Genomic DNA, 24,893 nt, shown 5'->3' on the forward strand with positions numbered 1-24,893 from the left:
ATGGGACCTGCAGTGTGATTGTCTTGTCCTCGTCAGGCAGGCAACCAGTTTAAAGTGAATCGAGGCCGAAGTGGCGTGTTGGTTTCAGAATGTGTTTAGGGAAGTCACACTTGTGTTGCGTGGTTTTGGAGGTAGGTGTGTCACATGTGGCTGAGTCGCGAGTTCCTAATCCGTGTAGACGTCGAGCGACTGCCTAGACAACATCCAGATGGTAACCTGTCCCTGCTCTTTCGGTTCCGTTATCTCAAAAGCGCATCCTCACAGTTTGGCGTGGAGGGTCCGAAAGCAGGTGTTGGTGCAGCAAACGGATGACGCACGCGCATGTGAACTCGTGGCGTCGAGCTTGCGCCGTGGTACGTTGTTGCTTCCGGCGTTTCCCCACATGTGGCCGTGCACGTGCGCGCGATTAGGATGGTCAGGGACAAACAACCTTTGGGACTTGGAGGCCCAAGAAGCTCTTGGAGATCGCTGTTACATTGTGAAGTCTCCGTTACCATTTAGTGGTGAGACGAAGAATCAAGACTGCGGAGAGGTGCGGAGTTCCCGCTGTCATGTTTCGGGGCCGTAACCTCCCCTACATAGATAGCTTCCAGAGCATGCACGATTGAGGGTTCAGCATGCACATGCTGAAAGCCGTGCCATGTGCAGGCGGGCTAGGGTAGCTTGGGTGGTGCAATCATGGTTGGCAGGTGATGGTCGTACTGCCTGGTGCACAGCTACTCTGGACAGAAGCGTGGCAGCAGCGCTGAGATGACAGCGAGACAGTAGGGCCGTTGGGCGATGCGTCCGTTTCCTGGGAGAGGAGAGTTGTTTTGATAATACCCTATTCGCCGCAAGAGGCAGATATGGACAGGGGCCGTGGGTCCTTGTCAACTAGACAACCCTAGTGCCTTGGTGGCTTTTGCGGGCGACCCTCATTGTGACTTTGACGAACGTCGACTATCGTGCACCTCCCCTTTGCCGCAACCCAGCGCCGTGCTTTTTGCGCAGCCCATTGCCTGAGCCTGAATCCTTCCGATAGCCGTTCGCTCGACTCATTACCGACCGCCGATCGCTTTCACCGCTGTAGCCGGGCCCATTCGACATGTCGGCATAGTCTCCCTCGGTGCCCAAGCTCGACGCTTGGAGACCATCCCGGCTTTTCGAAAGAGGGAGACTTTTTGAAGCATCTCGTGACAGCAGAGCGTCCATTGCCGGCGTCGTAATCACGAGCTGTGGAGCTGGCCATGGCGACGCAGCCGCGAACTGCAACTCGGACCATGGAGACGACCAACGTGCCCGAACGGTCAGGGTCCAACATGTCGGAGGACTCTAGCGGCTCCTCAGGTACGAAAAAGCATTAGGGTGGCTGTCGCATTACGCGACGAGGTGTCATAGCTAACCCGCGCTGCAGAAGACCGCGTACGCAAGTTCCAGAAGACGGGCGACCAGGGCAGCCGCCTGCGCAAGACGAGTGCATCCAATGCCATAAGCGCAGCCCGCCCGCTGCCTTCCATCAACAACAACGCCGCAGGACGGGGCAGGGCCAAGGTGCCGTTGGGCCCCCGCGAGCGGCCCCAGGACTTCACCAAGCAGAGGTACGACGCCGCAGCTCTGGCGACGACAGCACTGACGCGTGATGCAGCAGAATGGCAAGCGGCGCCAGCGTCGCTTCCCTCGAGACGCGCTCCTTCCTGCCCACGCCCGCGAATGAGACGGCGGCCACGCGTACCGTCCCTTCGAACCCACGCTTCAGCTTCACCAAGCAGCCGCAGCCCGGGCCTGCAAAGGAGGAGCCGACTGAGAGCACCGGCTCGTACGACTTCCTGCCCGCCGTCAACTTCGACGACTTCGCCAACAGCCTCGCGTACGAGCCCGCTCTGAGCGACTTCCCTGCGCCTGGCACGTTCAAGGCCAACGTGCCTGCCAACACGACCACGCCCAGTAACAACAACATGCCGTCATTCACGGGAACGCCCACCGACAAGCCCCCCACACGCAGCAGCGACTTCGTTCGCCGCTTCAGCCAGTCCACCGCGAGGAAGCCAAGTGGCGCCTCTACCGCATCGGGCTCTGACACGAACATGCCAGCGCCGCAGAGCAACATGGCCATTCGTTCACGTCGTCAAAGTCAATTCCCCGCCCAAGCACCCCCGAATCCAGCTGCTCGAGCACCGCGGAAGAGCGTTGGCCCTGGAATGCTGCCTTCAAGTAGCTTCGAGCGCCAGGAAATGGACAGACTCGCCAACGACAACACAATGCCCCAGCTCGGCCGTGCGCCGTCACTGAACAAGGGAAACAGGCGAGAGACACTGTCTGCAAACATCAACACAGCTCCTACCACTGGAGTACCCAGGCTCCCAACTGCCGCACGCAACGCCAAAGCAAAGTCCTTACAACCGCCTTCGAGACAGCAACCGGGCCACCTGACTGTCTCATCCATGACCCCCGATCCAAGTTCAATGCCCTCCCCTGGCAGGTCTCCCGCTGCGCAAAGATCGTACACACCTTCGTCCTCCTCGAGCAAACGGCAGTCGACGGCTCCTCACATCTCTGGGCTTGGCGCGCGAACCATCAGCCCCACAGACGCTCGGCGGCTCAGAAGACTGTCCATGAACCCAAATCATCCGCCAGGCGGCCCAGTGGGTCCTCCCACTCCCCAGGGCGATCAGACATTCGACGAGCGAGCCTTCAGCCAGTCCCCAGCCTTGGCTGTGGGAGGCAGCATGACACCATCTTCGGCGCGCGCGACGCCCGAGCAGAAGCGCAAGTCCTATGCTTCTGGTATATCGCTCTCGTCCAACTCAAGCTTGAACTCATTGAAGGTTGGTCCTTCATCAATACCCTTGCGCACCAATACTGCTCCGACGAGCTCTCGTTTGCCTGCGCCAAAGCCGCGAAACGTGCAAAGCTCAGCTGGTGGGGAGCAAGAAGAGGTGCCCCCTGTACCTGCCATACCAAAAGCGTTTGAATCTCCCAAGGACCCCGAGCGCAGCAGCTTTGCATTCACAACACCAAATTCAAAGATGAGCGCGCCTCCTCAAGCACCTCAAGAACCAGTGTCAACACCCGACACGCAACGAGCCGAGCCTCGGCAGAACGAGACCCTGGAAGGCGGTCTTATGAACAGGAGCACAGGGTCCATCAGACATCGACGGGGACTAACTGTTGGAGCTGGTACCGAAGGTGAGAGAACGCCCACGGTACAGCAGTCCAGCAAGAAGAACCTACAGCCAATCAGACTGCCGCCGCTGAATCTGCTGCCGCTCGGCACACCATTCAACAATCGGATATCGTCTTTCCCTGCACCCTCTGGTGAAGTGGACGAGCGTAATGTAACGCCACCACCTAAACGTGCTGCCAACAAAACGCCTAGTACGCCCATGACAGCCTCCAAGGCGAACTTCTTCGCAAGGAACAACCATCACGACGAATACCATAAACACTTGCGTAGCAGTAGCTCGGCCTTTAACCTGCGTGCTGCAGACTCCTCGCTTGATACCCACCCAAACATTGGTTCGATTCCCGTTCCGACCTTGAACCCAACACGTCAAGCCACCACGCCTTTCTCATCGAATTCGTTGCCAAAGGGTAGCGGGGAGTTCGCCCGCTTGCAGCCACGACCTAGCGGCGAATACAAATCCTCTGCCAGGGATGTGGAGATGCAGAGTATGGTTGCTGGCCCGCGGCCATTACAGAAGAAGAACACGTCAGATTCAATACAGACGTCCACGTCAACCGAACCTGAAACGCCTTCTTCTGGCTCATCTTTGCGGCGAAAGCTCAGCCTCAGTGGCTGGAGAAGAGCTTCATCTAAAGCTGCAACACATCAATCGCAAAATCTGCAGGTCCGAAAACCGGGCCCTCAGGGTGGTGAACCAAGACAGCAACCCCAGCCTCCCAAGCACAGCGAAATGCCTCCACCGCGGCTACCTGCGTCTGCTACTTGGAGCGGTGCTATTGGCACAAGCCCAAGTCCCGCCAAGAGTGGGAGTCGACCATCCCTTGATTTCGGGCGCCGCAAACCCTCTGCAACAGCAGTTGCAAGCGATACAGAGGTTGAGAAATTAAGTGCTCGTAAGCCCGTAGGGAATGCTGGAACACGTGCGGTATCGGGCCACACAGACCAGGCTAATAGCCAGGCGACACAGAAGTCAACGTCGATCTTGACACCGATGCAGCGGATGCTGGGTACAAAGAGCTCGTCGAATATGCTCAAAGCTCGTAATCTCGATTCGAACCTCGATAGAGATGACATGTTGGCCGACGAAGAAATGAAGAAGCTTGCTTCGAAGCGGAAAGACTTTGAACATGCGGCGCGCGATGTCGACGAGCTCCGTAAGCGCGCCACAGCCAAGGAGCGTGTCAGTCCAAGTGATGCTGTGCGCATGGCCAATTTGAACATATTCGAAAGAGGCGAGATCATCGATTACAAGGAGGTCTACTTCTGTGGAACGAAGAACGCCAAGAAGCACGTTGGCGATCTTAATGCGCAGACCGCAAACTTTGGCTATGACGACGAACGCGGCGATTACAACATCGTCTTGGGAGACCATCTCGCATATAGATACGAAGTTGTTGATGTTCTTGGCAAGGGCAGCTTCGGACAGGTTGTGCGTTGCGTAGACCACAAGACGGGAGGGCTCGAAGCGATCAAGATCATTCGTAACAAGAAACGGTTCCATCAGCAAGCTCTGGTCGAAGTCAACATTCTCCAGAAGCTACGCGAATGGGTAAGAAAGATGCATTCAGTGTACAGAGTAAGCTTGCTAACGATATCCAGGACCCCGATAACAAGCACAGCATGATCAACTTCACCCAGAGCTTCTACTTCCGTGGCCATCTTTGCATCTCGACCGAGCTTCTTGGCATGAATCTGTACGAGTTCATCAAGGCACACGAGTTCAAGGGCTTCTCCCTACGCCTAATCCGTCGATTCTGCAAACAGATGCTGGCTTCGTTGACCCTCTTGAAGACCCAGAAAGTTATCCATTGTGACTTGAAGCCGGAGAACATTTTGCTTGCGCATCCGCTTCACTCGGAAATCAAGGTCATCGATTTCGGATCCAGTTGCTTCGAAACCGAGAAGGTCTATACATACATTCAGTCGCGATTCTACCGATCGCCGGAGGTCATCCTCGGCATGAGCTACGGTCTGCCGATAGACATGTGGAGTTTGGGTTGCATCCTTGCCGAGCTGCTCACCGGTTACCCCATATTCCCTGGAGAGAACGAACAGGAGCAGCTTGCTTGCATCATGGAGATATTCGGACCTCCAGAGAAGCACCTCATCGAGAAGAGCAGCAGGAAGAAGCTATTCTTTGACTCCCTTGGCAAGCCCAGAGTCACTGTTTCCTCAAAGGGCCGCAGGCGACGACCCAGTTCGAAGACACTGCAACAAGCCCTGAAGTGCGACGATGAGGCCTTCCTTGACTTCATCACGCGCTGTCTGCGTTGGGACCCCGAACGTCGAATGAAGCCCGATGAAGCGATGCAGCATGAGTTCATCACTGGCGTACGCAAAACCAATCAACAACGACGACCATTCAACGCCCCGTCCGGCACGTCTTCACCTGCGAAGCGAATGCCGCCCCCACAGTCGGCACAGCCACGCGTCCGACCTCTTCCCGAACCCCCCGTGTCTAGCTTCAGAAACGGGACCGCAGCCAGCGGACAACGTCAGGTGTCGAACAGCAACTCACCTGTGAAAACTTCTGCTCCCCCTCGACGCCACTCCACCGTGCAAGGACTTGCACCTGGAACAGCAGGTACTAAGCGTGCAGCAAACGGAGCGCCACTTAATGGCGCAGGTGGAAGTGGATTGCCGCGCGCAGCACAGCGCAGTGTGTCGGGCAAACCAGACCTCGCTTCGGCGGCGGCTATTGCCAGTCTCGTAAGTCCAGAGCATTGTGGCCAGCTTGATATCGATGAGACGCTAACAAGGCTTCAGAAAACGCACACATAACCTTACGAAACCGAGAGATATTCTCAATATAGATTAACGATTACTGGGCATCTCATGAGGTTTCTACTATCTAATATGGGGTCTACCCCGCTGGCGGCTTCGGGGTTGGGGCTGATCCGGACTTTTGTGCAGATGTGGTTGCGAATGTTTATGTTTTCCCATTCAGCGACGTTATACCCCCGAAAAAGTCTCTCTTTGGAGCATATTTTCAACAAGGTGTATTGATTGGTTTATTGGATAGGAGGGAGGATATTGAATCTTGATATGAACAGCATTCTAGGGCGTTGTAGCAAGATAGACATCTTCTAGATATCGTAATGTGAGGGGTGCTGGGTCGTATGGAGTCGAGTATAAGCATTGCCTATCTGCCTGAATGCATGAGTGATGGCGAGCTGTAGCCTTAAGTGATGTCAGTGCGTTATCGATAAGGGCGATCGCGAATTTGTCAATGTTGGCTTTCTCACTGCAACCATCAGCACTCGACTACCCTTCTTTGATACCCCCGTTCTTCCTTCTGTACATTCCTTAGACATGCCTCGCGACCCGCTAATCGGCCTCGTCGGCAAGCCTTCGTCCGGCAAGTCGACTACACTGAACAGGTGCGCAATGCCCCTCCACCCCTCTTTCGCGGATCTTTCTAAGATGGATTTCATGGCAGCTTGACAGACGCTACCTCCAAAGTCGGTCCGTACATCTTTGAATACGCTGGGAGCTATGTAGGCTGATTATGAGTAGGTAACTTCCCGTAAGTCATCCCTCTCCGATCCATGAATGCGACTGCGCAGCGCACACCGCGCTCGAGTCTTCGTCTCATCAGCTCCTAATACTACAACCAGATTCACTACCATCGATCCCCAGCGCGCCATCGGTTACCTCCAGATCGAATGCCCCTGCGCGCGCCTCGGTCTCGCTGATCGCTGCAAACCCAACTACGGCGGCTGCGTCGAAGGACGGCGATCGGTCCCCATAGAACTGCTCGATGTCGCCGGTCTCGTGCCCGGCGCACACATGGGAAAAGGCCTAGGAAACAGGTTTTTGGACGACTTGCGACATGCAGATGCGCTTGTACACGTGGTGGACGTGAGTGGGACGACCGACGCGGAGGGCAAGGCGACAAGAGGCTACGACCCAAGTCAAGACATCGTTTGGCTGAGGAGCGAGATTGTGCGATGGATACAAGGCAACCTGATGGAGAAATGGGGTAGCATCAAGAGGAGGCATGTCGCTATCAAAGCCACGGCAGTCGAAACACTACAAAACCAGTTCTCAGGTTACGGATCCACGTCCAGCGTCGTCGCGCGCTGTCTCGATCGCCTTGCCCTCAAGGAACCACTACAAGACTGGTCAAACGAGACCATCGAACGAGTCGTAAACGCCTTCACCGACGAGAAGTTCCCTACCGTCATCGCCCTCAACAAGATCGATCATCCCGACGCGGACAAGAACATTGCGAAGATTGCGAAACAGGTGGATGCCAAGAGCATAGTGCTTTGCAGCGCGATATCTGAAGTCTTTCTGCGGAAACTAGCGAAACAGGGCTTCATCAAATACACAGAGGGCAGCGAATTTGTCGATACAAGAGAAGACTTGATCGAGCAGGGCGACCCCGATGGAGGCGGACTGAAGGAGTTGGACGAGAAGCTCACAACACGAATCGAAAATCTCAAAGACATGGTTCTCTACCGATTCGGCAGTACGGGTGTGGTACAAGTCCTGTCGCGAGCGGCAGAACTGCTCGGTCTGGTTCCAGTCTTCCCGGTCCGCAACATCCACGCGTATACCAGTGGAAGTGCGAGCTCGACCGCTGTTTTTAGAGATTGCGTGCTTGTTAAGAAGGGTAGCACAGTCGGTGATGTGTATAGGAAGGTCATGGGTGACGCGCCAATGGCGTATGTCGAGACGGAGGGTGGAAGGAGAGTGGCGGAAGATGATGTTGTTGCCGTGGGAAAGAATGATGTGAGTATGCCATGAACATGAAATTAGACGAGTCGCTAACGAGACACAGATATTGAGCTTCAAGGTTGGAAGGGCATAGTTAAACCCAGTCAAGATCTAGTTGGGATTACATCGGAGATGCGTATAGTGTCTGGCAATCGATGAACTTGAGCAGTATAACTTGTCTCAGACTGATGACTGATGGGTCTTACTGCACCTGCGTTGATGAAACTGTGACTGCATATTTCTGTGCAACTCCAGATAGCTAGTGTAATGGACATCTATTGAGTAAAAACAATTGCGCGTCGCGTTGTTGTGACGATGTTCCCCATGCTTCGCGTTTCCCCGCTACACACTAGCATCGCAGCCACACACATCTTCAGCCCAAAAAAAAAGTCCAACCCCCATTCTGTCCCCAAGCGCACAACATCTCTCGGGGACTACTGACCAGCAAAAAGTAATCCTCCTCCGGGAAGGCTCGAACTTCCAACCTCCTGATAACTAGCTACTTATGTAGTAACAGTCAGACGCGCTAGCCAATTGCGCCACAGAGGATTATCGAAATGCGCGGTTGCACTTCTTTGATGGAGGGTTTTGAAAATTGCATCCTACTAATTGCCTGGCAAACTTCACATCTTACATGCTTGAGGCACTTGGAGCGAGCAAATATCGGCAGCATCGGGCATATGTATGTTATAGTGGGGGATGATGTGGGTCTTGCTCGCTTACCGGAGCATACGACGGCAGTGATGCTGTGATAAGCGTTGTATTGTAATTTGGTTGATAGTATTGCTACTGAGTTGCTCTGTTACGATGATGGAAGTGGGTATAATGTGATATGAACGAATTGCCGCCGTACACGTCGCCTGGCATGAGTCCAAAGAAGCACCTGCTCCGCGCGCTATGCAGTAAAACATGTAGTTTAGGAAAATCATGATTCCAGGCCCGTCCTTGGCCACTGCCTACTCGGTACGTGCCTAGTTACTCTTCCGGCCTCGCTTCTTCTTCTGCTCTTTTGAAGGTGTCTCGCCCGCGGCGGTTCCTTCGATCTTGAATTCGTCGCTCTCGAGGTCGACAACACCCCGCAGGATACTGTACGTGAAGAAGTCCTTCGTGTAGCATGTTACTCCTTCCTTTATCAGCTTTTGTGCCTCCGCATCGTCTCCATCTCCAGCGAGGACGATGGTATCTGCTGTCTTCTTGAACCTCGTCACACCAGTCGTCACGCTCGTCGCGCCCGCGGCTTTGCAGACCGCTTCAATGTCAGAGAAAGATGCGTATCTCGTCTTGAGGCTTTTCGTAAAGTGAACAGCGAAGTCGGCGAACGGAGTTTGCGGCTTTTCGAGGATGTCGTCAAGCTTGATTTTCCACTCCTCTTCTTGCTTAGGTATGGTTGGCTTGAAAGCGGAAACGGCAAGCAGGCGCTTAGCTGATGCAGATTCCAATAGCCATTGGTCTGTAACGATAGGAATGCCGCGCGCGATTGCGTAAAGTACTTTTGTTGTCTTTTGGAGATCACCATCTCGTACGCTTTGATCGGTTAGCATGGTGACATAACAGCAAAGACGGTGCAGTACTTACCATAGTACATTGAAGTCATCAGCCAGATTCTCTACAAACGCTCCACCTTGTTTCTTCAGGAACTTGACAGCCGCACTTGCTTTCGTAATGGTGGAGTTGCTGCAGGCTACACGGGAAGCTGGGCCATCGTAGTCCTCTTTAACTGTTGAAGTAGATATGGATCGTTGCGAACCCCTCTGCGATCGTGGTGGGGCGGACAATTCGGGCTGAGCAACGTCGACGTTACTCAGACGACTGTCTTCTGTGTCGCTATCGCTTGTTTTGGCGCGCTTGCTAGGCCCTGCAAATGCCTCGTTGTCAGACTTGGATGCATCTGCCTCCGCCTCATTGGCTAGGGACCGTGTTCGCTTCTTAGCTGATCTCGATGGTATGTGTACTCGCGGTGAGGATGTTTTAGCGTTCAGAGGCAGCTTTGGTTGCATCTGATCCTGTGACTCGCCAGTACGGGCGGTCGAGAAAGCCTCTGCTTCCTGAACGTCTGCTTCGTAGGAATCTGCAACATTTCCTGTACGGGCAGCGGTTGGGGTCTCCTGGATCACAGTAGTCGATCGTTGATTCGAAAGCTGAGGGGTTGCGCGAGGTTGTGACTTTGCTACATTGACAGCGGGATCTTTTGTATCATCGCCCTCGCTCTGGGCTTCTTCAGGTGTCACCGCGATTCTCATAGCGTCAGCAGCCGATGAGTTGACCTGGACCTCCGAGTCTGTCCACTGACAAGTCAGGTAAGATTCCGCATTTGGAACATGAATCTGATCGCCATGACGCAAGAATATTGTTTCTGAGCGTCCGTCGCTCTGTGGTTGCAACTCGTATCTAGCAGCCGATGATAGACTGTTGGCGTGTGCTTGGCCAGGCAAGATGCTTAATGAGGCTGTGATGGCTTCCAGTTTGACCCCACATGGCCCAGAATCTACCATAGTCAGTGGATGTCTCAAGCCTCTTCGGCGGACCTACCGATGCGACCGAGCTCAGGTACGACTGCGGGCACTGCTATAATGCGAACCACGCCAGGATGGACTTTGTTGACGATGTGTACTGTGCCTGTTTCTGGCAGGGCATACTCCGAGGAGCCCGGCGCTCCCGTGGTATGTGACGAGATCAATGTCCACATCCTGGGCCGGTTGACGCGTCGTGGCGGTTGCTTGATCGCGAATGTTGGATTTAACGCGTGGTCACGTTTGCGGAAGGCGCAGCTGGGCTAGCGGTGACGCGCATAATAAGTGGGGCCATCTGCTGATTCGCCACTCACGCTCACGCTGACCTTCCCTTTGTGCCTGCCAGCCGTACGCCGCTACCTCCTCTAGTTACAGCAAGGATCTGGATTCGAAGGACGATACCTGCACAACGGTAACTCGTGTACTTAATTTGGTTGCTGTGCATCTCAACTGCCGTTGGTCCCAGTTCTCACGAACACCGCCGCCCAACAGTCTCAAAGCTCAGACAGTCGACGATGGAGAACAATAGTAAGGAATTCGCGCTATCTCATCACAACCATCGCACACTGCAAACAGCGCATCTAGCAATTATCCAACTCACTGTGAGCGACTCTGCGACTCACTGTAAGACAGGAGAAGAGCACCAGCGGCGAGCATTGGTCAAGCGTTTACAGACCGAGGCGAGTATCCGGACGCATGCAGGTGAAGGGACCACGGAACAATAGTAAGGGCTTCAAGTAACTCTAAGACCTCATCTTCGCCTTCGCTTTGGCTAGCTATAGTTGTGAGTGGGGATATCGAGACAATCGCATGCTGCCGCTGCTATTATCCGCTCGGGATCCGAAAGCCATCACTCCCCGTCACTTTCTCGATGACCCTGCATGCCACCAATCTGCAGCACAGAACCAACCTTGCCATCTAGCTATTATATAACTCTGATATAAACGATACAGCTTCGACTCTCGTCGCTGCAGGACTCCTTCATTCCTTCTTCAACCTCTAGTACTTTCTATCTTTCTTCCAAATTGTCACCTCCAGACCCAACTCCGTCAGACTCTGTTCCTCCCCTGGACCTGCGGCCAAACAGCACTACCTCTATAACCTCCAAAGACTGCTAGCAGTAGGAGCCGTTATGGCTGACGACTTCCACGCCGTTGACCTTCCGTCCAACTTCCAGGTTCCGCCCGGCTTCGAGCCATGGACCCAAAACTTCACCCTCATCGTGCCGGTTGTGATGGGCGACGAATCCAAATGGGCAGTCACCACAGTCAACATGGCGGATGTCAACTATTGGAGCGTGAACACCGCCCGCCTTGCTACCAGTAACGGGGTAGGTCTTGGTGTATCGATCATGCTTCTGGTTGTTCTCGTCCTCTTGACCAAGGCTGAGAAGCGGAAGTCCTTCATCTTCTACCTTAACACCGCTTCCCTCTTCACCAACACCATCCGCTGCCTGCTTCTCGCCATGTATCTTAGCAGCACCTGGAACGACCCGTACAGCGATGTCACCCCATATTCACCACCTCCGACTAATGCGGACTGGGCTATCTACGTCTTAATCAACGTTTTCAGTCTTATCGTCGCTATCCTAGTCTACGCTTCACTCAGTCTCCAAGTCTGGATCGTATGCGTCACTACACCACCTCTACATCGCACCATCATCATGGGTGCAACCACCACAGTGGCCTGCGCTGCTTTTGGAGTCAAGTTCGCTTTCGTCTACCTGAATACCAAATACGCATTGGACAATGTGGATCCCGATTCTCTGGACGCACTGAACGGGATGACCTACATCATGCAAACTATATCCATCTGGTTATTCAGTTGCGTGTTCACCTGGAAATTGGGACATGCCATCCTTCAGAGGCGCCGTCTCAACATGCCTAGATTTGGACCGATGCAGATCGTCTTCATCATGGGTTGTCAGACAATGTCAATACCAGGTTCGTCTCTCTTTGCCACGCTAAACACTGACATTTACTAACGTGCGTGTAGCTATTTTCACATCTCTCCAATTCGTTGAGAGCATCCCCCCTGAGATTGTCTCCCACGTTCTCACAATCGTCTGCATCTTCCTTCCCCTCTCGGCTATGTGGGCGGGTGTTGCCCACGATCAAAACGCTTCTCCCAGAGGCCTACGATCCACCAAGAACAAGCTCCATGGCAAGCCCGCAACGTCTACTTTGACGGACAGTTCCACCGCCTGTGGAAATAGTTCTCAGATGAGCTCGTGGTCGGATACCATGAACAAAGATCATATGAGCTCTGCCACTGCTCCCACATACCGTGACCACCGCACGAGCGTCGAGGACAACTGCATCCGGGTAGACCGCAAATTCGGTTTCTCGCACGAAGACGCCGCGGACCGAGTCTGATAGCGCGCAGCTGCACATCTGGCATGTATCGACTCCTTTGCAGCGCCTCGGAGATCATCCTTGATGGAGAGTACTGGGTGTGCATGGGGGTTGTTATGGAGCGGCATGAGTAAACGGAATTGGCGCAGCTACGTCGCGTCTGGTGCTCATGAAATCGGCAACATACCCGGGGACTATGCGCGTCCCAACATTTGTGACACCGGGGACATGATAGGAGATAATATGGATCGCAGTTGGTGGATCTCCTATGTACGGCTGCCGCGTGTTACCTTATCTGTATCCTTAGCCACTTTTTACTTTCTCCAGCACCTTCTCTTAGCAACTAATACACTCGCTGCAGACCTTCCGCTCGCATTCATTGTTGTGATGACAGACTTTGTGTTCGCGCTGGGGTCAGGGTGTCATGGTAATTTGGTGCAAGCATCGGCAAGGTGTCACGACAGCTATCCAATATACGTGACGCCATGTCAAGGGCTGCAGTGACAAGGACTATCGTCGGACTCCGTACTTTAACATGCACCAATCGCTGTTAACCCCGATGCCGTACCGTAGTCTCGCGATAAGGATACACATTCCTAGCTACAATTTCCGGCTATGGAAGCATCGTTCTTCGAGCGTCGTACATGTTCAAATCTATGATGGTACCGGCTTTCATCGCAAGGAAACGCTCTAGGAGTCTAAGGTTACGAGCAGCTTCGTATGGGGCAGCCCATTGGGTCTAGCGCAAAGCCCAAAACGATTCGGCTCATCGGGGGCAGGCACCCCGCTTGGTCTCTCTACGCCGATGATCACCCACGCCGACACGTCGCTCAGCGTCTGTTATGCGACTCATCGATGTCAGAACACTCGAGCTCAGATGGTTCAATGATGACTCTGTCCCTAAATATGCCATCCTTTCTCATACCTGGGGTGGAGATGAGGTCAACTACCAGGAATACGTCTGGATTAGCAGAGCTCGAGCATTATCCGCTTCTACCAACTTAGCGTCGGCGTCAACAGGCAGTCAGGATGCGCGAACTACACTGATGCTGGCGTTGGAGATGATGATTCGAGGCAGTTCCGAGATGCCTTTGGAAGGTTTATCGGAGAAAGACCTCATGACGCGCGTCGGCTACAGCAAGATTGTGAACGCAGCTGAGCAGGCACAAGGCCAAGGCTGTCACTATCTTTGGGTTGACACGTGCTGTATTGATAAGACATCAAGTGCGGAGCTACAAGAAGCCATCAACTCCATGTATCGCTGGTACCGAGATGCGGAGGTCTGCATCGTCTATCTGGGCGACATTCCCAAACCACGTCCAAACGGGTACACAACCGCTTCCGAAATTGCAAGAGATTCACTGAAGTCTTCTCGGTGGACGCGTCGCGGTTGGACCCTACAAGAACTGATTGCACCGGTTCTATGTCGCTTCTACTTCCAGGACTGGACCTTGATGGGCGAGAAGGTAGAGTTTCTGGAGGAGCTATCTGACGCCACGGGTATACCAGTTCGGGTACTCGACGACAGAGGTACTGTTAGTGAGTTCTCCGTTGCGGAGAGGATGTCTTGGGCAGCACATCGGCAAAGTACTCGTGTCGAAGATGTTGCCTACTGCTTGCTCGGCCTCTTCGACATTCACATGCCCTTACTTTATGGAGAAGGTGCGAAGGCTTTTATTCGCTTACAAGAAGAGATCCTAAGGACTACTGACGACTACTCCTTATTCTCTTGGTGCGCGACTTCATCGGAGCGATCAACGTATCGGGGTTTGCTTGCGCGCCATCCTGAAGAGTTTCAACACTGCGGTTCTATCGAGCGCGAGAATGTCATTTCCACTTTCCCCATCGGCCTTACCCCTATCGGTCTGCGTGTGCAGCTCGAGTTCTTACCTGACCCCAAAGACAAAAGCCGGGTCTTAGCCATGATACGGTCGAGCAACCAGCTCAACCAACGCTTGGCCATCACATTGAAGTGCCTGGATGGTGGAACACAATACGCGCGTGTTGATGCTGGCTCTCTGGCTTTCATCGACGATTGGCCTACTGGGAAGCTTCATACCATTTATGTACGGCAGAAGCTGTCCATACCACCTGATTTCACGACTACCGAGTTCAAAAGCTTTCACATACGACGACGAGTTTCTAGCCACACTACGCCAACAGTTCGCATAATAAGTGTCACGCCTCGTAATTCCTGGGACGAAACCACCCACGAGCTACGAATACCAGATAATCCAGTCACCGAGTTCTGGGGGGCTGTTCTGCTCCGGGTCCAATCAGCAGCGTATGCGCATTCTCTAAGCTTCCCGGTCGCATTCGGTTTCAACCGGTCCACTTGTCACTACTGGTGTAAAGCTATTTCGGACTTTGACCCTTCGCAAGATGGCCAGGCCAGTGGTACCTGGCCGCAAGCGGTGAAGAGAAGGATACCAGACGAGGTGTACGACCCATTGCGAGGAAATGACGCGCGAAATGATATGTTCTTGGTGCGTGATAGTGGGCTGGCCATCAACGTTGGTATCAAGGCAGGGCTGTGCGGAGATAGCATCGCATTGGAGGTACACATCGATGGACTTGTTAAATGGGCATGAGATGAAGCCCATACTCGCAGCTTGTCAGAGCATTAGCATTCACTAATTCTCCATTACACGAATAGACTGCTTCCACGACCGGATAATAACCAAGTGTTTGCTGTCCCGAACTAGATGGAGTGGTTCCCTTTCTGTGCAGGATCGCCACACTATCGATTTGCGCGCTCAGTGGGCTGGATTACGAAGACCAAGTTTGAGACCAAGGTTGCATAGCGAACGAACGAGTGATGTATTCAGAGGTTCCTACTGTCTTATCGAATGACAGATGTTGTATGTAGGGAAGACCTTTGAAGTCAATGTTGTCCCAGAATAAGTAGATCTTACCTATTACAGATATTTCGGTCTTCCCGGCGTAGCGCTTCTCTTTAACTGATTAGTTCCCTTGCCCCGCTTGAAAAAGCCAGTCATTTGGTCCGGCTGCCCAGCCATGGCCGTCCATACCCACCAAAATCCTTTGAACTTTGCGTTTGGCCTACCAGACTGTGCGGTACCCAGTATATATTGATCTAGCAACTCAAAACCTTCATCAATGGACAGATGGCCGAGCGGTTAAGGCGCTAGCTTCAGGTGCTAGTAGAGAAATCTGCGTGGGTTCGAATCCCACTCTGTTCAACATTGTTTTTGCATGTGTGGTTCAGTGGAACTGCTGCGCTCAACACCTTTTTTGCACATGTAATAGCGGCTGGGCGATGCTGTACCATTTTGCTACTCTGGTGGGCTAGATGCGGTCCGTGCGTGCAAACCACGCGAGAGCGGGAGCGGGGCAGACACGCGATTTCATGATCCCAGGGTTCAGGCTTGGCGTCATCTCATCTCTCTATCACGCGTTGCGCCTGGGGAAGCACCAATGTAGTCGTGTCTTCGTCTTCTTAACCATTGTGGTCATGTCGCAACTACGCCTCGCGCCAATTTATCTGCCATCCGCTGCTACAGGCCCTGGGACGGATCTCTCAGGCAAGAGCAGCTACCCAAGCCGGTACGGGAAGGTGGACTTGGCCAGGATCGTATGCGCCTCATGCACTTGCGGCACATGCCTCCTCTAGTATGACCGTCACAGCAGCCGATAAGAAGCCTTGAATGGTCTTGCTTATCGATCCTATATGCATACCGCATTATTTCTAACAGTAGCTCGCGCGCAGAGCTGCTCCATGAACTGCTTACGCGTCGCATAGCACCAGGTCCTCCCGAGGTCATTCAGCGCAACACCCAGCTGAGCACCAGGGCTTCCTAGGCTTCGCAATGGGGTCGCTGCGTGTCGCGTCGCTTTTGCGACTATGTTTATCGCTTCTACTGCTTCAATTCGCGTTTGCGACCAGCTCAATCGCTAGCAATGCGAGATCGCCAACTGCACAAGGTATGACCGAGAGATACTTTCCCCTCAAAGACCTCACACTGACATGTCGCAGAAGCAAATCAACCGGTCTACGAGCCCGAGAATCAAAATGTCGTTCGCCTGCTTTCGTCGCCAGCCTCGTCTACATCCTTCTCCGATTCGTCCCAGACATCATCGAACGACCTCCCGATCAGCACAGCCAGCTACTCCCTCGCCGAAACCAACGTTCTCCACGACCTCCACTCCGCTCTATCTACAATGCAAGACCACTACTTCTCAGTATGGCTTGGCAAGTACACAACAGCGATAGACTGGACAGCAGCCGTCATGTCGACCTACGTCTCAGCTACCCTCTCCTCGCTCTCCCATTCGCTTCCCTACACGATGCCGGGCACATTCGACAAGAGCCGGAAAATGGATGTCGAGGCACAAATGGTGGAGAACGAGATCAACAAGTACTTTGCGCAGACCACTGCCTACTACTTCGGCGAAGACCACTTCGCAATAAGGATGCAGGCGTTCGATGACATGCTGTGGGTAGTCTTGGGCTGGCTGGAAGCAAGCGGTTTCGTCGAGAGCCATTCTGCGGAACACTACACGTCTAATAAGGCTGGAGCGAAGGAATGGCATGCCAGGCAGTTCGTTCCTGCTTTCGCCCACCGAGCGCGCGTCTTCTACGAATTGGCTGAGAAGGGATGGGATTGGAGGCTCTGCGGGGGCGGCATGACTTGGAACCCGCGTCTTTTGCCGTACAAGAACGCCATTACGAACCAGCTCTTCATCTCGGCAAGTATCAGCATGTACTTGCACTTTCCGGGCGACGACAACTGTTCACCGTTTCTTTCGCAGCACGACAAGATTGGTCTACAGCAAGATCAGCTATTTGATGACTGCGACGAGGGGCACCGGGCACGCTACGATCCTGTTTACCTCGCGAACGCAATGAATGCGTACGAGTGGCTGAAGAACATTGGCATGACGAACGATCAAGGGCTTTACGTTGACGGCTTCCATATCGGAGGTTACCGCACGAATCATAGCAAGACGACATGCGACGAGCGGAACGAAATGGTGTACACCTACAATCAAGGTGTCCTTCTGTCCGGACTTCGAGGGCTGTGGGAAGCTACAGGCAAGACCTCATATTTGGAAGATGGCCATGAGCTCATCAGGAACGTCATACGTGCCACAGGCTGGAAAAAGTCTCAACCTCATCGAAGCAGTGGCCCAGAAGACGAAGAGGAAGCACTGCCCACCGACTGGGCTGGCCTGGGTTCCAATGGTATTTTAACAGAGTTCTGCGATCCCTCTGGGCGTTGCAGTCAAGACGGCCAAACGTTCAAAGGCATCTTCTTCCACCACCTAACGTCCTTCTGCGAAGCTCTTCCATCTCGGCCAACCCGACCAGGGAAAACACATGCAGCACCCAGAGAGTTGGTTATGTTACACACAAACAGCTGTAGAGAATACACCGCATGGGTCGTCCACAACGCCCAAGCCGCGCTCCGAACGCGCGACCAAGATGGCCGATTCGGAGCATGGTGGGGCGCACCAAAGCTCTCATCTCCATCCACCTCTTTCCGCGACAACAGGAAATCGGTGTCTCATTCTCACCCAGTTCTCCCAGAGAACGCGGTAGACTACCGCAACATCTACTCAGATCCTAGTGAGGGCGTATATATGGAAGGCGACTTCGACAAACCCTCCAAGCGGTACGTCTTTGACGAGCATGATGAAGACGAAACGACAAAAAGAAGCCCAAGCGATCTCAACGACCGAGGACGCGGGCGCACCATCGAGACGCAAGGCAGCGGTCTCGCAGTCGTGCGAGCAATGTGGGAGTTTCTGCGTCGAGCAGAAGGTGCAGATGGGTATCAGGTGTGAGTGAGACTAGCGATAGAATCGTTACTCATCATCATCCATCACAACCCACAAACCACACCACTCACCCATCAAGACTCCAACCGCGTCATTGACATGCTTAAACCAGAACCACCAACCCATCCTCCTTCTCACCCTCACAACACTCAAGTTCCGCTCCACCCTCCCACCCCAACACCATCGGCAGAATACGCAGAAAACGGTATGCGCTTGCTCAGAAATGGCCGCCGGCAGCGAGGTAGCTACTCAGTGTCGTGGAACTGTACGTGCACCTGGAAGTGTGTTGTGTGACGGGAGGGGAGGCGTGCTGTTGGTTGATGGGGCTGGAGCTGTTCTTTGAAGCGGAGCATTGGTGATGAGGGAGAGGGTTATGTGCTGAAGGACCTACTGTACTGTTGAATGAGAGATGGGTTGGATTTGGTATAAGGGAAGTGGGTTGTTGCGGTATCGATGGATTGGCGTGGGATATGCAAATTGGACAGCAGTTTTGAAGTAGAAAACTAGACTTGCGTAGCTCGTATCTTACCACGAGGCGTCTGCACCACGAGAACCACGAAGCCACTGGTCTACGTAAGACCAGAATGTCTTGTAGCACGCGAAACAGTATAACTTGCCTGCTCGCACTCACCAGATCTTCTTTCTTTCATCTCCATCCTTAACTCACAACCACAACATCATTCGCCATGAAAAACACTATCCTGAGCTTTCTTCTAGTGGGAATACACATTCGCTTTGGTAGTGGTATGCCCCAACACGTTCTCGCAGGCACCGACACATCACTTTCTCGTCACCCACAGCAACTCAGCGTCACGATCAACATCGCGTACTCCCCATTCCATGATTCATCAGCGGGACACTGTGTCACAGAAGACTTTGGCTGCGAACAAGGCTATTGCTGGAGAAAGGTTAGTTCGGTTTCATACTCTTTAAGGGGGAATAGATGTCGTCGAGATGCTGATACATGCGTTAGTGCACGTGTGCTGGAGATTGGTGCTGGGGGCGAGATTCAAAGGGCAACTCTGCCTTATGTAAGACTGCTGCTGATTGCCCCGTGGTTGCAGTTGCTTGCCCGGTGAACGGGTGCCCTGATGGCTGCGCTGATAAGTGATGAGCTGCTCAGCTTATACTATCTTGATCTATGACTGAACCTCTTGCCTGCTGTTTGGCTGACCCCTCTTTTTGGCTCACAGGATGGCAAAAGGCTCATTAACTAGATTTATATGGGAAGCTGTATGATCAATTTACTGTGTCTTCTGACTTCCTACCCACTGTCTCGATTTTGTCCATCAAAGCACAGGATCAATTGACCAAGACTATCTCGTGATCAAGTCGCCAGTAGGGCTTGGTGGTTCATCGCGGGTCGTTTATTAGCCTTTTCACAGTCGCTCTTACTCCAAAATGAACAGTCGGTGTTGTTCGGGTGCTACAAATCGCCTCACCACAACTGCGGTAAGCTCATGCATGTACGACACAGCCACGGTTCGACAGATCGGACATCTCTCCATTGATATATCAGTGCTGGCACGCACAACGCTAGCTATGAGATTGTGGACTTGTGTACGGCAGAATAGTCGATCGCTGGTCTCATTGCATTGGGAGGTTCTAACGTCCATTATTACATACATCCAAAGAGGTCGGCCTTGATGCTGATAGCTGCACCACTAGTATACGTTTTCGTGTACGACTGAAGGCTTACGATGCCCTGACCTAAAGCGGTTAGCGCAGTAGCCAACGAAGCAGGCGCGGTGCTCAGCTTCGACTCTCAGGCAGCAAGTACGTTTGACATGATAGGAAGAGAACCACATCAACACGTCTTTACCAACAATGACTACTGCAGACCAAGCTTGCGGACCGGTATATACCAAGCACTTCATTCCTCTCGAGTCAAATCCAGACGTTTTCACCGAGCTCGCGCATAAGCTCGGCCTTACCACCTCATTGGTCTTCGAGGATGTGCTCTCTTTGGACGACCCAGAACTGCTTGGCTTTCTTCCGCGTCCCGCCTTTGCGTTGATACTGGTGTTTCCGACGACGGACGACTATGAAAAGCGAGTTCAAGACGAGGACGCTAAGCTTGAGGAGTTTCGAACCTCTGGAGGTGCTGGTGACGTGATCTTCTTCAAGCAGACCATCAACAATGCATGCGGTCTTTATGCGATACTGCATGCTGTCTGTAATGGCGAGGCACGACGGAGGATCGGTATGATAGCCATGAACCTAATTAACAACCGTACTGATATCGGCCAGACAGCGACTCCATCATCACCCAATTACTCGATGCCAGTCTGACGCCTGATTCAGACGAGCTGGCGAAGGCATTGGAAAAGAATGACGGGCTCGAACGGGCATATGCTGGAGTAGCAAGCAAGGGAGATACTGAAGCGCCCCTCAACGCGGAAGACGAGGTGGACTACCACTACATCGCCTTTGTCAAATCAGCCAAAGATAGCCATTTGTATCAACTTGACGGCGACCGCAAGCGTCCGATAGACCTTGGGGTGCTCACAGCAGACGAAGACGTTCTATCTCGGAAATGCCTTGGCGTTATTCGCGGTATGATGGCACGCGAGAACGAGAACCCCAACTTCAGCCTGATGGCTCTGGTGGAGCAAGCAGATATGTAGGTAGCCAAGGAGTCACACTCTTCGTAGGATTTCTCCGAAGAGCGAGGAAGTGTGAACTATGAAGGACCTTTTTATTTGTTCTTGCAACGGACTTCGTCAGACGAAGAATGCACGTACTGGAGTACAGCCGCATACACCACAGCTGAGCAAGACGCAAAGCTGTGGGATGCTCCCCCGAAAGGGACTCGTAAAAGTGTCGGAGACTCAAGTGGCTGGTGTGCGGGTTGCATCCTATAATGGAGAGATGTATTAAGAATGACATAGCGACATGGTTTCGTCCTCACATTAGAGGCTGATGATGTTTGTCATTGTGATGTTGTAGGTGAGAGTGGGTGAACGGAAAGAAAAGTTGGGATGTTCGCCGCATGGACCACCGCGCTAGGCTAGCTCTCGAGGAACCGCGAGCCCTGAGCTTCACTTCGACCGACCGCGAGCGCGACCACGCCTTCCCCACTTCCCTCCTACCAGTCGCAAAGATGACGAAGAAACGCAGAAGATATCCGGATTTGAACCAGAAGCTCGAGGTACGATATGCGCACCCAAATCGCATTCAGCGCCCACACTGACGTCTGCAGCGACCATGGTGTTACTACTGCGAGCGCGACTTCGACGACCTGAAGATTCTCATCTCTCACCAAAAGGCCAAACATTTCAAATGCGACCGCTGTGGAAGACGGTTAAACACCGCCGGAGGTATGCACCGCTCGAATCAACTTCGCGCACTGGATAAGCGATTCTAACAGCTTCTCAGGTCTCTCCGTGCATATGAACCAGGTCCACAAGGAGACGCTCACTCACGTTGAAAATGCCAATCCCGGCCGTCAAGGTCTCGAGCTGGAGATCTTCGGTATGGAGGGTGTCCCGGCCGAGATAATAGACCAGCACAACCAGCAAGTCACACAAGCACATTTCGCCGAAGAGCAAGAGCGCGCGCGAATTACCGGTAATCCCATGCGTGGAGCGTACGTCAATGGCCAAGCTGCACCGAACAAGAGGCCGAAGATCAACGAGAGTCTGGAGGAGATTGAGAAGAGGGCGGCCCAGTTCAGAGAAGATCGAAAGAACGGTGTGCTACCCGCGCCTGTGGAGCCAGTACAGACTGCTGTATGTATCCGAGATTCTGGACAGGGAAAAGATATGGGACTAACATATCCACAGACACCACCAGTCGCTCAAACACCGTACGGCGTACCACCCCCTGGCGCTCCCGTGGCCTTCCCACCCGGCGCGCCCGCATACCCTCCCCAAGGCGTCCCGCAACCTTTCTCGCCCGCCAACGGTGGCATGCCCCCACGACCTGGCAGCATACCCGGCCAACCTGGCGCGTTACCTCCTCGACCTGGTTTCGGCGCTCCACCACCGGGTGCATACCCGCCCGGTCAAAACGGCGACATATCCAACTCTGTTGACGATCTGATCAACGAAGTGACCAAGGAGGCCGCGCCAAAAGAAGAGAAGAAGAGCAAAAAGGACAAGAACCAGCGCCTCATCTTCTTCGCCGAGACGACAAGTCCCGAGGAAAAGATGGCAGCGCTGCCGAGGTTTGCGGATTTCATGCGGACGTGATGAGACAATGGGCGGTTTGCTGTGTATAACGAGAGAAGGCCAAGTTGCGACTATGCACGTTGGCATTTATCCTATGGAGCCTTGAGGCCAGCGCAAGGGCAAGAGCCGACAGATGCTACACGACGCAGGACGGACCGCGTCAATCAAGGCGTTGCGGCGCGAGACTCTGGCTTTGCATGTGATATCTAGCTATGAGCGATCACTCACCTTACCAAACGATCAAGATCACAACGTCAGAGTCCAATAACGAACTGGTCTCACGATAGCTCAATGAAACTTGATAGCATAGCACAATGGAACAAACCAAGCTTGAGAAATCAGGGTATCTTGCAATTCAACGCATCCAGTAATTATACAACAGTCGTGTAGCCCCCGACCCAGTCCAACCAACCCAGTTCTCCCCAGCCTTATCGACGGTCGTAAAAGCCCGATTGATCACCCTCCTCTTCCTCTTCACTATCCTCAGTATACTCCTCACTCCGCTCATCGTCGCTGCTACGATCTTCGCTCGCACGCGCCCACTCTGAACTCTCGGTAAACAACGACTCCCCGAGATCCAGACCGCGCGTGTGAGTCGTGCCCATTATGCCCTCCTCATCCTCTTGCGTTGTATCCGCGGCGTCTTCCATCTCCGGCATAGGATCGACTTCTCTCAGCAGCGCCTTCTCATCCAGCTCATCGCCAGCCGTAGCGAAACCAACAGACTTGGCTGTACTGGGTCGTTCGTGCACTTCGGTATGCTCAACGCGACGGGGCTGTTCTTCAATGACATCGCCGTTCCAGGGCCGGCATTCCTTGACTGTCTCGCCGCAGCGGAGACACGTCCAACCTTCGCCTTCTTCGTTTGCGATGCGTTGCGCGATGCAGGCGAAGCAGTATATGCAGCCGCAGGGGATGGTTTCGTAGGGATTGGTGATGTCGGTTGTTGCGGAGCCGACGACGCCGCCGCCGCCAGCCGAGGAGGTGAGGATGTCGGCTTCGGTGGTGGTTGTGGGGTTTTGGTCGCGGTAGCAGATTGCGCAGGTGCGTTCGGGGAGGAAACCGAGTTCGCCGGCTGCTTTGCTCTCGTCGTCGTCTTCGTCGTTGGCGGGTTTCGAGCGGCCGAGGAGGGAGAGGACGGTCGTGCGTAGCTTCTTGAATGTGCGGCTTAGGATGCGGCGCCAGCGCGAGATGCCGACAAGGGGGAGGAGAAAGAGGAGGAACTCGGTGAAGGCGTGCCAGACGAGTTGGCGGTTGAGGTACTCGAAGCTGACTTCGCGTGATGTCGAGTGCGAGGTAGGTGTCAGGCGCAGACGGAGGAGGCGGTCGGTTATCGTTCTGTACCGCCCGTCGACGAGGAAGACGAGGAAGCTGGCGAGGCCGAGGACATCGTGTGCGTTTCCGGCCAGTTCGCTCAATCGTCCTAGGACTTTCAATCGCGCGCTCTCGGGTCGGGTGTAGTCTTCTGAAGCCGATAGAAGGTACTCTTCCCACTTCGTCCACGCGTATCGTCCTCCCACTGTGACAGCCCCGTATGCAATCTTCTGCCACGGCTTGGGTGGAGGGCGATTCGGCGCACTACTCCGCGCATCCGTGTACCTCAGCCCCTGTAGATGCGCGCCATAACTCGCGTTCTGGTCCCAAATGCTCAGTTTCCACAGCACAGCCCTCAATGCCAGCAATATCTCGGCTGAGTAGTGATCTGTGATATGGCTTCCGAAGTACTTCAAGCCCTCGCCGACTTGGCTCTTCATCAGGGTGAGGAGTTCCTCATCAAGGAGTTCGGCATCGACCTGGCCGACGCGGAACTCTGGCCGTGTTCCCGACCGCCCTTTTATCGCGTCCCAGACGCTGAATCCGGTCGAGGAGACGGTGCTGAAGGGGAAGGGCAGGCGCGAGAGGGCGCGTTGTGCGGTTGATGGCGGCGGCTCATGGTGATTGCGCTGCTGAAGGGCGCGTTGAGCGCGGCGGGCTGCTATGCGTTGCTGGGCGGCGGCGAAGTCTGCGGAGGGCATTTGGGAGCATTGGGAGAGTTGATGTCACGGGCGTGGTTGGCGATGGGGCGCGATGGGGCTGCAACGTGACAGCGTGATGGGGAGACGAGGCTCGAGTTGCGACGGACCGAGGTTGGCTGGGGAAGGCGTGGGAGTAGCCGATGCGCGCGACGCCT

The 24,893-nt window shown here is 53.9% G+C and overlaps 9 protein-coding genes and 2 non-coding genes across 11 annotated transcripts; 8 read left to right on the top strand and 3 right to left on the bottom strand.

The window, feature by feature from the left end:
• Nucleotides 1-1,259: 1,259 nt before the first annotated feature.
• Nucleotides 1,260-5,944, top strand: J4E87_004577 (uncharacterized protein; the record flags this gene model as incomplete). The annotated part of the gene is made up of 5 exons (XM_049376198.1): nucleotides 1,260-1,326; nucleotides 1,394-1,577; nucleotides 1,628-4,712; nucleotides 4,763-5,872; nucleotides 5,930-5,944. The coding sequence occupies 5 exons, from the start codon at nucleotides 1,260-1,262 to the stop codon at nucleotides 5,942-5,944; spliced, it is 4,461 nt and encodes a 1,486-aa protein (XP_049234407.1).
• A 727-nt stretch (nucleotides 5,945-6,671) lies between these two features.
• On the top strand, nucleotides 6,672-7,979 carry J4E87_004578 (uncharacterized protein; the record flags this gene model as incomplete). Its single annotated transcript, XM_049376199.1, has 3 exons — nucleotides 6,672-6,679; nucleotides 6,781-7,900; nucleotides 7,950-7,979. 3 exons carry the CDS (start codon nucleotides 6,672-6,674, stop codon nucleotides 7,977-7,979), a joined length of 1,158 nt encoding a protein of 385 aa, XP_049234408.1.
• Nucleotides 7,980-8,342: 363 nt separating this feature from the next.
• On the bottom strand, nucleotides 8,343-8,434 carry J4E87_004579. The gene has a single exon. It is a non-coding gene; the product is annotated as a tRNA-Asn (tRNA).
• Nucleotides 8,435-8,856: 422 nt separating this feature from the next.
• J4E87_004580 (uncharacterized protein) lies at nucleotides 8,857-10,360 on the bottom strand (the record flags this gene model as incomplete). Its single annotated transcript, XM_049376200.1, has 3 exons — nucleotides 8,857-9,409; nucleotides 9,461-10,331; nucleotides 10,354-10,360. The coding sequence occupies 3 exons, from the start codon at nucleotides 10,358-10,360 to the stop codon at nucleotides 8,857-8,859; spliced, it is 1,431 nt and encodes a 476-aa protein (XP_049234409.1).
• Nucleotides 10,361-11,527: 1,167 nt separating this feature from the next.
• J4E87_004581 (uncharacterized protein) lies at nucleotides 11,528-12,770 on the top strand (the record flags this gene model as incomplete). Its single annotated transcript, XM_049376201.1, has 2 exons — nucleotides 11,528-12,338; nucleotides 12,391-12,770. 2 exons carry the CDS (start codon nucleotides 11,528-11,530, stop codon nucleotides 12,768-12,770), a joined length of 1,191 nt encoding a protein of 396 aa, XP_049234410.1.
• An 821-nt stretch (nucleotides 12,771-13,591) lies between these two features.
• J4E87_004582 (uncharacterized protein) lies at nucleotides 13,592-15,340 on the top strand (the record flags this gene model as incomplete). Its single annotated transcript, XM_049376202.1, has 1 exon — nucleotides 13,592-15,340. One exon carries the CDS (start codon nucleotides 13,592-13,594, stop codon nucleotides 15,338-15,340), a length of 1,749 nt encoding a protein of 582 aa, XP_049234411.1.
• A 531-nt stretch (nucleotides 15,341-15,871) lies between these two features.
• Nucleotides 15,872-15,952, top strand: J4E87_004583. The gene has a single exon. It is a non-coding gene; the product is annotated as a tRNA-Leu (tRNA).
• A 979-nt stretch (nucleotides 15,953-16,931) lies between these two features.
• J4E87_004584 (uncharacterized protein) lies at nucleotides 16,932-18,557 on the top strand (the record flags this gene model as incomplete). Its single annotated transcript, XM_049376203.1, has 1 exon — nucleotides 16,932-18,557. One exon carries the CDS (start codon nucleotides 16,932-16,934, stop codon nucleotides 18,555-18,557), a length of 1,626 nt encoding a protein of 541 aa, XP_049234412.1.
• Nucleotides 18,558-20,378: 1,821 nt separating this feature from the next.
• J4E87_004585 (uncharacterized protein) lies at nucleotides 20,379-21,178 on the top strand (the record flags this gene model as incomplete). Its single annotated transcript, XM_049376204.1, has 2 exons — nucleotides 20,379-20,754; nucleotides 20,802-21,178. 2 exons carry the CDS (start codon nucleotides 20,379-20,381, stop codon nucleotides 21,176-21,178), a joined length of 753 nt encoding a protein of 250 aa, XP_049234413.1.
• A 765-nt stretch (nucleotides 21,179-21,943) lies between these two features.
• J4E87_004586 (uncharacterized protein) lies at nucleotides 21,944-22,744 on the top strand (the record flags this gene model as incomplete). Its single annotated transcript, XM_049376205.1, has 2 exons — nucleotides 21,944-22,282; nucleotides 22,337-22,744. The coding sequence occupies 2 exons, from the start codon at nucleotides 21,944-21,946 to the stop codon at nucleotides 22,742-22,744; spliced, it is 747 nt and encodes a 248-aa protein (XP_049234414.1).
• A 407-nt stretch (nucleotides 22,745-23,151) lies between these two features.
• J4E87_004587 (uncharacterized protein) lies at nucleotides 23,152-24,738 on the bottom strand (the record flags this gene model as incomplete). The annotated part of the gene is made up of 1 exon (XM_049376206.1): nucleotides 23,152-24,738. One exon carries the CDS (start codon nucleotides 24,736-24,738, stop codon nucleotides 23,152-23,154), a length of 1,587 nt encoding a protein of 528 aa, XP_049234415.1.
• Nucleotides 24,739-24,893: the final 155 nt, after the last annotated feature.

This window comes from Alternaria ethzedia (assembly GCF_023757985.1).
Source record: "Alternaria ethzedia strain BMP 0044 chromosome Unknown scaffold_8, whole genome shotgun sequence".
Classification (NCBI taxonomy): domain Eukaryota; kingdom Fungi; phylum Ascomycota; class Dothideomycetes; order Pleosporales; family Pleosporaceae; genus Alternaria; species Alternaria ethzedia.